Here is an 11173-nt window from a genome sequence, read left to right on the forward strand (position 1 = left end):
CCTCCCATCCCCCCCGCCACTGCTGGGTCAGCCTGGGCCCCCTGTTTCCCCCACCACAGCAGCCCAGCTTCTTCCCATCCTCAGGCCTGGTCCTCCCCTGCATCGAGTCCAGGCCCATTCCTCCCCTCCCCACACTTGCCACTGTCACGGTGCGCCTGCTATTCCCCCCACCACCACTGCGTCATCCTGCATTGGGCCCTGCAGGTAGTAGCGACAATGGAAGTAGGGAGGGGCAGGCCAAGGCCAGGGCCAGTGACCTGCACTCCCCATGGCATGCTGACCCTGCTCCCCACTGCACCACTTCCACCATCACCTGCAAGAAGTAAGGGGGGGAGGGCAAGGCCAGCTCTGGTGGCCTCACACCCCCGTCTTCCCACTCCATCATTTGGCCTCGCCCTGCCTGTTCCGTCTGCTTCATTGCCACCAGCTCCAGGGAGCAGGGTGGGGGGAGGCGAGGCCAGCTTCCCCCCTCCATCCCCTGTGTCCCTGCCATCATGGTGGCACTCCACTGCTACCAGCTCCTGTTCAAACACTTGTTTGCACTCTGATTGGCTGTTCATCAGCCAGTCAGACTGAATAAAGCATTACAGACAGACAGGCTTAGGCTTTTATAATATTAGAATGCCTGGGGAGAAGCAAAGGATTATGGGATATCCATCCAACAGGTGGTGGTACATAATTTGGGGGATTCTCCCTATGTTGAGGTAAGAGCTGGCTGTGTGTTTGGATGTAGTTGTGTAAAAGCAATTTCTAATCCAGTGTTTGTGCTCCAAAGGAACTCTGTCTTTGGTTTTCCATGGAGGTTTTTTGCCTATTAAATAGAAGATATATTCTCAGAAACCAAACTGCATAAAGTTGATTTAATTACCAGTGTGCTTAACACAATCACCTGCCTACACAATGCCCTCATCCTGCCTTAAACACACATGGTCCTTTGGTGAAAGGGTCACACTTGGTCCTCAAGTGAAATCCATCCAGGTCCACTAATCTACCTGTGTTTTCTCTTCTCTTCCCCAGTATGTAAGTATGTGGCAGTAGAGTTGAAATCTGCTTTTGAGGAAACTGGGAAAACAAAGGAAGTGATTGACACAAAGTACGGCTTCCTGGATGGAAGAGGGTCTGCAGTCAAGTATACACAATCGTAAGTGAAACAGCTTCTGACAGCTGTCCACTGGTTGCCTTGCTGCTCCCTTGGGCTATTAAATTGCTTCACAGAGCTCACTTCCAGAGGAGTGAGGCCTTCCCCTTGTTTTTGGCAACAAAGGCTTCCTCCCCTTTTCCAGAGTTACTATTGCTGGTAAGATGTGTTTGACATGTGGCCAATGAGAGGACTGGAGTGGTCCCTCTGTCAGATGCTGCTGCTCCATTGCTTAGTGCATGCTAAACAATGAAGTGCAAATCTTAGTGCATGCTAGATTTGCATTGATAACTTGTCATGCCATTGTGGAAGCTGTTAGACTGTAGGGGGTTCTGTTAGTGAAGGAGGAAGCAGTTGCAGCAGATGACACTGATTCTGTTCCATTTAGTTCATATTTTCAGGCCCACACAGTTGTAGAGGAAGAGCTTTCTAAAACCAGAGCTGAGATTCTGAAGCATGGCTCCATGGTGAGTTTGACTCTTGAAGAATCCATGAGGTTTCAACTGCAGCTCTCAGGCTAACAAGGAAGGCTAGAAAAATCTCAGGATTCAAGGTGGAGCCCTTGACACACAAACAGAAAAGGAGACTTGCCAAGGCATTCTCTGAGAACTACTCGGCTTCGGAATTAACTGCCCCCATCCATGGTGTGCCAGACCCTGGTTTTGAGCTCCTACTCACACTGCCAAAGCTATCTCTTTCTGCAGCCTTTTGGGAAGCAACATCTGGGTAAACCAGCGGATAGCACCTAGGCAGCTATAACTTCATGATCACAAGGCAACATGTGTTCCAGGCAGAGTAGACACTTCAATTAATTCAGTACTGTAGTTTTGTTCTAAATGTTGTGTTTTTTCCAGAGACCCAGTCAATTCAAATCTAATCACTTGAATTTCAGGAATGTTGCCTGCCCCTGACACCCCCCTGGCCACTTCTGTAGTTGTACTACCATACAGTTAATTCCTTTACATGTTTTACTCCACTGCTGGTGTGAGAAAATGCTGATCCAAAGAGATGATACTGAGTGCAGCAGAGCAGCAATGCTGCCTTACATACACAGTATGTTCAGCATACACAAAGTACACCTACTTTTTCTTTGCACTTGCCCTGTGTTACAAGCAGCAAGAGCAGGTGAATGGCTTTAGACAGAAGTGTGATATTTGGTCCCTTAACTTAGTGGAAAGACCTAGAGTATAAGACTGCTGCATGTCTTTGAAATGTAAGCATTTTGGTTGCAAAGATGATCATTCAAGCCTGAGCAAAGCAACTGAGGCAATTTGCGCTCTGGGGCTTCAGGCAGGCAGTTTCACACTTCTGCTTGGTGCTTTCCCAAGAAGCAGCACAGTGAAGTGGACAGGGAATGCACAGGTTGACTCCTGTGGTTCCAAATGTTGAGGCAAGAATAGAACTACTTGTACGCAGTGTCTGTTGCTGCTGCGGAAAGTCCCAAGTGACTGGTGCTGCCTGCAGGAGATAGGAACCCAGAAAATGGAGGCTGTGGTGGGAGCACCTCTGTGGAGCACCTCCTTTGTTGTTCCCAGGAACCTCACGTAAAGTAGTGACAAACCTTTGCAGGTCCTAGGAGGCTTTGAGAAAGACAACTGTTCGTTTGCAGTACCTGTATAGGGGATGGGGTAATATGGTGGGCAGAGCTGTGGAGGTGATAGCAGCATTTGGAGGAAGAGAGTCCCACCTTAACGGGACCCCTGCTGAGGAAGATTGGAGTCAGGCCCAGCACCATGTCAGAAATGTGAGCAGTGGGGAGAAAGACACTGCCCCAAGCCTTTCATTTTGTATGTTGATTTCTAACCTACTGGTTTTGTCCTCCAGCTAGTATTTTTCTAATCCAAAGGCCTGTAGCTCTTTTCACTGGTTTCCTTTTATGTGTGCAGGGATGTCCGGCTAATCGAAGTGACAGAGAACATCTGTAAACGGTTGCTGGACTACAACTTGCACAAAGAGAGAAGTGGAAGCAATCGATTTGCAAAGGTTTGCCACATTTCTCATCCCCTCCCCTCCCTAGTGTTTGCATGGAAGAAACATCACTTCTTCTCCCAGCACTTGATTAACAGAGGACATCTGAGCTTGTGTCCCTGGCCTTCTGCTGAGAAATAAGTTTCCCCAGGTACAGGACTTGGGTCCAGCTGAGGCTGCCTTATTCCTCTCCTTCACTCACATCCTTAGTTGAATCTTCCCTCCATCCCTCTCCTTGGTCAAAGGCTCTCCAGACAAGAGCACTTCACACCCAACCATCTGCATAGTGGGAAGCCATCGTGGAGGAGCTGTGGCAGAGGTGCTCGGAGTAGAGGGGCAATCCTCCCTCCCCCCCCCCAACCACCATTTAGCAGTGGGCTTGTGTAAGAGGCCCATGCAGAACGGTTCTTGTGCTCTTATTGGGATTGGGGGCAAGCAGGTAATTGTCCTAAAAATACAGCTGGGAGTATTCCCAGCCCAGTTAAATCTTTACTTCATCAAAGGTGAGCTCAGAATCTGCACTGACCCATGTGTGTAGTCTCCTGGCAGCTTATGCAGCTTCTGAGAAAACAGATCTCCCTCTGGAGAGGGCCATGGCTCAGCTCTTGCATTGCGTACACAGCAGAGGGGGATGTGCTTCTGAGAGCTGGGACTGGCCAAGTTTGGATTCAGCAGTGTGCTCAAGCAGTAAACGTGCTCACAAAAAGAGCACTTTGCTGGCATGCATGTAAGTGCCAGGGGGACATACTGCTTCCTGTGCCATTCTTTACTACAGTACTGGGCCTTGCAAAGGGCAGGTGCTTAGCAATAGATAACCACCAACACTGTGGAGCCCAAGGGTCTTAGGTACTGAGGAGATCCTTGCAGATGGCCTAGAAGCCTACTGATAGTGCAGGTAGCACTGCTTGCTGACCTGACTCTCATGGGCACTCTCAGCAGCACTGGACACTGCTTGATCACAGAGCCTGTACACCCCCTCTTCTTGCTCATCTAAAAGCTCTTCATCTTAGTTACTCTTTCCCTTCAGGGAATGTCAGAAACCTTTGAAACACTGCACAACCTGGTACATAAAGGGGTAAAGGTGGTGATGGACATTCCCTATGAGCTGTGGAATGAGACCTCTGCAGAAGTAGCTGACCTCAAGAAACAGGTACTGTGTGAATGCTAGCAACCAGTCACTGCTTGTTTGGGGTGGAGTGCAGCAATGGCCAATAGGTGTGGAGTTCAGCGTGACCCAGCACTTCTGATGCTGAGCTAAGAGATCAGAGAAAGCCCCCTCAAACTGGAGAATGGTGTCCTGTTCAAAGTGTTTGCCACAGTGCACAAACTGTCCATTTTTGTAAAGCTTGTCCATTCTGGGGCCCTGTGTTCTCTTAGCATGTACATGTCTGGGATTGTCCTTGGAACTGGACTTTGCTCTCTCTCTCTACTCCAGTGTGATGTGCTAGTGGAGGAGTATGAAGATGTGATTGAAGATTGGTACAAACATCACCAGAAAGAAGATCTCTCCCAGTTTCTCTGTGCAGACCATGTGCTGAAAGGGAAAGATACAAGTGAGTTTGACTTTGGTAGATGCAAGGGAGTGTTGGCTTTCCAGTGGGGCAGACTGAGTTCCTCAGCATTGGGGTAACGTGTGAGAGAAGAGTGAATGGAAGGTGCTGCCTCTTAGCCTGGCATGTTGAGGCAGTTGGTGAGATGGACAAAGAACCAGCAGGGGTTAGGGGATCAGTGTGGGGAGGGGGAGCCCCATGGTCTCACTGCTCCCTTCTCTCATTCACACCATCCCTGCAGGTTGTCTGACAGAACAGTGGACTGACAAGAAGGGGGACACAGCAAATGCAGGGCAGAAGAAGACCAAGAAGAAAGGTGGCAAAAACAAGGAAACTGCAGAGAAGAAAAAGAGGAACAGGAAGCAGGAGCCCACGGGGGCAGACCGCCACCTGGAACCAGACACCCATGGGAACCCCAAGGACGGGGGCATCCAGGAGAAAGCTCCTCTTTCACACAGCTCAGCTGATGAACTGTAGGCTTTCCACAGCTGGGGCTCCGCACTGTAGGGACTGCAACAGCCAGGCATCTTGCAGGATGGCCACCCCTCTATTACAAAACAGTGAATTAAATAGGGATCTAATGGGTTCTTCTGTGGGTAGCAATCTGCTCCTGATGGGCTGAGATCTCAGCCAATTAAGTTATGTTGCCACTGGTCAGCTCATCATCTGAATACTAGTTGTGGTGTAAAGAGAGGGCAGGCAGGAAGTAGCTTCCTCATGGGACCATATTAAGTTGCCCACATACTCCATAGACCTTCAGCAGCTGAGACCTGCTACCCTCTTTTCTTTCCCCTCTGCCTCCCTTTGCCTAGCCTTGCCATACTGAAATGGTTCTGGAGTCAGGAGAAAGGAGGGTTGGTTTGGTCACATCCCTTGCCTGCTCCAAGGTGGCTTACCAGCAGCTTGGCAGGTGAGCAGCCTGCAGGTGGGCTCATGCTTTGCACTTCATGGAAGCAGAGCTAACCCTGCCCTCCCTTGCACCAGCCAGGCCTAGAGAGTCTACTAGGGTGGCACAGGGTAGAGAACTACCTACTCTGCGAGAGCCTTGCCTTAAGAACAGCTGCAGTCACCATCCCATTCAGAACGGTGCCCCAGCAATGTAGCAGTTCTTGATCCCTCCTGCTACTACAGAGAGCGCCCTTCACCCTGCTGCCAGACGCCTGCAATCGATAGTGACCTTACATATTGGGTTAGTCTTTATACTGGCTCTCAACACCCCTCCCCTGCTGCACTGCAGACAACAGCTCCTCACTTCCCAGGAAGAGGTTTTCTTATATTATGCAGGTCTTCCTGCCTGCTGGGCTTTACCTCCTCTTAAGTAAAGGGACAGCAAGTGCTGAGGGAGTGGGAGCCTGCAACAGCCCACAAAATGCTAAGGTGGATGCTGGCAGCAAAATTAACTCTTTCCATGAAGACTTTCCCTTGTTGCAAGAGGATCCAGTTTGTGTGCCAGCACAAAGACTCATCAGAGCTCTGTCCTGTCAGATGTGTTGGACCCGGAGTGGGAGTGGGATCAGGCCTGACTCAGTCCAGCTGGACTCACCTGCAAGCCCTGTTGCAGGTCACCAACTCACCCTTTGGCCTATTGAGATGGCTGTTTTGGTAGGAATGGGCATGTTCCAAAGTGCTCTCTACTCTCACCAGCCATAAGACCTGTGGCAGAATATTTCCTGGCACTGGAGGATGCAGCAAGTCTTTGCTTTTCAGCCAGAGGGCAACTGTGGACTTCACCTGTCTCCTAGGGCAATCTTTTGCCATATTATCACGAGTCTCATGATATCTGGTGTTTTCTTTAAAGCTTCCACTCCTGCTGTTGTGCAATTGTGAGTCTCGGGTTTGTTTTTTGTTAAATGAGGGCTGTTGCTGGCCTTCACCATGGAAGGGAAGAGTTTGAAATGTGACCGGGAGTTTACTCTAAAAAACAGAAAGCAGATGAAATCCCAGATATGTTTTCTTAAGATCTCAAAAATCAGCTTGAACATGATGAGGGCTGGGGGCTGCCTGTGCACAGGGATATAGACACCCCCAAGAGGCACTAGCTAGCTGAAGAGTGTACCACTTGTAGCAAGGCTGCCTTCCCCAGGGACCCCTCTTCTCTGGAATATGCTGTGACCTACAGAGTGACTCCCAAAATGCATTGGGCAATGCAGCTGGCAAGGGAACAGGGGCAAATGAGCTTTGCCATGACCCAAGGCAGCAGGGGACTAAGTGAACAAAGGCAGCCCCAGCAATTACAGCTTGTTTACCCTGGAAGCTGGATTTGGCATCTGTCATCTAGTAACTAGATCTGAAAATGATCACCTGCCACAGGTCTCATAATTTCCCTTCCCCAGAGAGCTCTCCCTTCCTCTGATTTTTCTCTCCCCTTTTTCCTGCTGAATTCCTGTCTACATAGGATTTGCCCATGGCAGGGCATCCCCCATGTATACCTGTATACTCCAGTCCCCTGATGGGGCTGTAACTAGGATGGCCTTGGGCACCCAATGACGTGAGGATGTTGCACTGAGCTTTCATGCTTGGAGAAGTGTGTGCTTTGTGCATTCTTATCTCCCACCACTGGGAGACCAGAAAGGGCCTGGGCCTGGAAATCACCAAGAAGGGAAGGGAGCCCCCTGACACTGGTGGAGAGCTGTCATGGCTTCCCATGGTGTATGTGGGGTTGCTGACATCTGTGTAAGAGGAGATTGTTTCACAGTTGTCAATTTGCTGGCAGCTGCTGTTCCCTCTGAAGCATCTGTAGGCCTCGTACTGGGAGGAGGTGCACCCTTCTGCCCTCAGCTGCCTGGGATATCAGAGCTGTACAGTGGGGACCCCAGCTGCAGACCCTCTCCATCAGCTAGCATGCTGCCTGAGACGGGATCCATTCAGAAGCATAAGTAGGTTTTTAAAATGGGACAAAATGTTGAGGTGCCTCCCATGGGGGATGCCCTGCCATGGGCGAATCCTACGTAAAGGGGAATTCAGTAGCCCCTGCCCAAGTGGCAGCCCTGGACAATCACCCCTCTGACTCCTTATGTCTAAGCCTTGGGGTCCATTCAAGAGCCCTGCTAGGGGGCAGGAGACTGTGTCTTCATCACAGTCGTGAGGCCACTCCAGCCTCTGCCACCTTAGAGAGAAACAAATTAAGTTAGAAGTTAAGCTCCGCTTGTAACAAGTATATCTGACGGAGGTTCCCAGCTGGGGCCCTGGCACTGGCACCAACTGCAGTGCATCAGAGCCATAGAAAAGCCATAACACTGGGATTTCCTGACCAGTTGGTGTTGGGAGGTTTCCAGTTTCTCTCAGATATTTTCTTGCATTTTGACTTCTCCCTGTTCTCGGGTGATGGGATTATTGCAGATGCAGTTCATCCATCTCTTGCCTTGCTCCTGGATATTCTAAATTTTATCCCTCTGTGTTGGCGCACACAACACCCTGCACACCCATGCCTCGTGTTTCTGTACCTAATGCCAGCAGGGAACTGTGCTGCTATTTATTCAGTTTGACAGAGTTCTCCTTTCAGCATGTTGCTGCTTTTTTTTCTTCACCTTATCTCAATTTATTTTTCTAGTATTGAGGTGTCCAGAAAGGAACAGAGTGTTCTAGGTTCTGGCTGGGCAGGAACTGCCTACTATGAAATACTATACCTCAGACTTGTCTGCTGTCATATGCCTTGCAAGTTTCTGTTCAATGATATCCCGTGGAGCCAACTTAAGGTTGCTCAGAGACTCAGCTGTTGACTGTCTCCCAACTCAATTTAAGTTTTCAGCCTTTCAGCTGTAGCTTTGTGGAGGGTTTAAATTTGCAGCATAGTTTTCATTCACTAGGCAATCACAGCTAGCTGTGGGGAACTTCTAGGACAGAACCTGACTAGTTTAAGTATTGAGCTGCAGTTTAAGGACTGCAAACTGGATTCTGGGCTGTGGTTCCTGTGACAGCCACAGCTGGGCTCTGCAGCTGAGTAACTACCTTTTGAATTTGTGTCCCCATTACAGTGTTTGCCCTAGGTCCTGCATGTTCAGGGAGTCTGACTGCCTACTTATATGGCCTTTCACCGTGCAGAATTTCAGAAACATCTCTTCTGCATGCCTGTCCAGCTGACACTGCTGATGTGCCAGTGTCTGAGCAGTCACTGCTCTGCCCTGTTCCGGAAACTGCTTTCTCCAGTGTCAAACACAGGATTAATTTATAGCAATGCACTAGTGGTCTGTGACAGTGACACGCAACGCCTGCTCTGGATAAACTTTCCCGGCAACTTGAATGCAGCACATCATAACTAGTCACAGGTACCTTAGCTAAATGCTGCAGGTGGCTCTTGGGGCATCTGCTGGGACCACCCACAAGCTTGCTGAAAGTGGCGCTGGCACTCTGTGACCAACAGCAAGCTCTTGTCTGAGTATAGCCCCAGCTTTCCATTCTGCTGGGTGTCTGGCACCAGTATCATCTCCATACCATGCTGTCTCACTCCCACTCCTGCCCCAGCTGCACTACAGACACTGTTATACACATGTGCTACTGTTGCTAAAACCAGCCTCAGCTCCCCTAGTGTTGGTGAGCTAAAAGCTGCCTCAGGCATTGAGTAGACTTTGTCCAAGCAGGCTTACAGGGTAGCGTCAAGTGCCAGCACACTACAAGCCATTGGCCTCCTAATACCAGTGGGAAATCATGCAAGAGACCTTGTAAATTTGCTCCCAGGGCAGAAAACATGGCAGAATGCTTGCCTGCCTACCCACATCCTCTCCTTGCTGTGCACACAGGCTAAGGAAAGGGGTAAGCAGTCTCCCCCCTTCCCTGACATATACACACGCTCCCAACTCTTTTCCTTCCAGGAACGGTGCAAGTCTGTAAGGTGCACCCTCCACAGGAAACAGCTCATGAAGAAAGGGGAAAAGAGAAAGCTACACTATATCCAACTCTCTGTTGCAGCTACTGCCAAAACCTCCTACCCCTAGAATCCAGTCTTGTTCTCATGGCTTATATGTGAGTGTCTCTAGTGCAGATTTAGCCTGGATGTTACATATGACATGGTGGGTATTTCTGCATTTGGAGGTAGCATCTGCCTCCCTAGTATTTTGTGGCAGGGGGTGGGGCATGATGTGGGAGAGGAAGGACTACCTGTTGCATTGCCAGAGTGCAGCAGAAGTCATGTGCTCTCTTGACCGGCTAATATGGGGATGGGTTGGTTCTGCTCTGCAGCTATGTGGTTCCTAACACATAGAGGTATGTGGAGTGTGTGTTTGCATAACTGCAGTTGATAGCTTCCTGTAAGGGTTGTGCACCAACCACCATATCCCTACGAAAAGACGCTCTCACCACCTGCCAGATGAGTGACCGTGAGCAAGACGTAGACACTGGGGAATGGAAAGCCAAAACCAAACTGTGAGAGGAGTGACCGTGTAATGGCAGATAGGGGAGACCAACTTGCAGGTGCTCTGTTCCCATCCTGAAATAGAAGTGCAGGAGATCTCAGGAGTTACTGAAAGCAGGGAGGGTGAGCTGTGCCTGACCCTGCAGGGATGAGAGAACTTCACAACATAGGATGCTCTCTGCCCATTCAACATGAAGCCTTTTCAGGCCATATCTGTCTCCCAAGAGCGACCCACCAGGTGCCTCTTCCATGCTTTGGCAGCCCTGTTCCTCCCTTGGCATAGCACTGAGAGGGCTACTGAACAGAGAGGGGCTGCTTGGGCCCATGCACAGGCAGGGCTGTGGATCTCATTATGTTCTACCCTATGCAGAACAATCAGCTGAGAACAAAGGGGTGTGGAGCCAAAAGCACCTGTAGGCAGGAAGATAGCAAAGTCCTTTTTCTGTGAGGACACAGAATCAGGGGGTCAGAACAGTAGCTGGAAAGTTCTTCCTTAGAGACACCTCTCATGGCACCATATTCCTCTCCAAGTGGGCAAGGCTTTGGACTAGCCATTGTTAAGTATTGGGGTCCCCATCCCCTTCAGACACTGGGGGCTCAGGGACCTTTGATCCTCCACAAATCTGCTGAACAGTCACTTGGTTTCGCATGGCATTTCTCTGGGCCCTTCCTTCACCACCCTCCTGGCCCCTTCAGGCTTGCTTGTCCTCTCCCCTCCTCCGCTTCCTACTGGAGGTGAACCTTAGGTCCACCTTTCTCTCAAATATTAAACTACAGCCACGGTGCCAAGAGGACAAAGGTCCGTGATCCTCAGGACACAAACGGAAAACTACTGGGGGGAGGATGAAGTGACCCTCACAAAGCCCGTGAGGGCTAGCACGGGGTCTGCTGCCTGCTTGCCCCAACCTCCCTGCCCGACTGGGCCTTGATCTGGGGGGACTGGTGCTCTCATAGACTCGTAGGAAAGGAAGGGCCCCGGGGAGGTCAAATTAAGTTAGACTTGTTAGAGGACCAGCCTCTGCAGCCCCCCAGCACAGGCCAGAGCACACCTGAGCAGGGGCCCGACTGGGCTCCCGAGGGCCCTTCCAGCCCTCATTGCCCACGACGGGAGGGGGCCCCGGGGCGGCTGCCGGGCAGGCCAGCGGGCGGGGGTGTGCGCGAGGCGGCGCG

At 50.5% G+C, this 11173-nt stretch overlaps 1 protein-coding gene and 1 long non-coding RNA gene across 3 annotated transcripts in view; one reads left to right on the forward strand and one right to left on the reverse strand.

Annotated features, from left to right (window-relative positions):
• The window catches only part of LOC109319428, an 18850-nt gene extending 16787 nt beyond the window's left edge, over nt 1-2063 (reverse strand). For both annotated transcript variants that reach the window (XR_002103505.1, XR_002103504.1), the window contains exon 1: nt 2053-2063. This is a non-coding gene — a long non-coding RNA (uncharacterized LOC109319428). The remainder of the gene's footprint in view (nt 1-2052) is intronic.
• CNPY3 (canopy FGF signaling regulator 3) overlaps nt 1-6477 on the forward strand; it is a 12264-nt gene extending 5787 nt beyond the window's left edge. The window contains exons 2-6 of the mRNA XM_019548981.1: nt 1018-1141; nt 3025-3121; nt 4134-4256; nt 4542-4659; nt 4898-6477. Coding sequence (XP_019404526.1) covers nt 1018-1141; nt 3025-3121; nt 4134-4256; nt 4542-4659; nt 4898-5133 — 698 coding nt within the window. The 3' untranslated portion in view covers nt 5134-6477. The remainder of the gene's footprint in view (nt 1-1017; nt 1142-3024; nt 3122-4133; nt 4257-4541; nt 4660-4897) is intronic.
• The last annotated feature ends 4696 nt before the right edge of the window (nt 6478-11173 follow it).

Source organism: Crocodylus porosus, unplaced genomic scaffold (genome assembly GCF_001723895.1).
Source record: "Crocodylus porosus isolate Cpor-Errol unplaced genomic scaffold, CroPor_comp1, whole genome shotgun sequence".
Classification (NCBI taxonomy): domain Eukaryota; kingdom Metazoa; phylum Chordata; order Crocodylia; family Crocodylidae; genus Crocodylus; species Crocodylus porosus.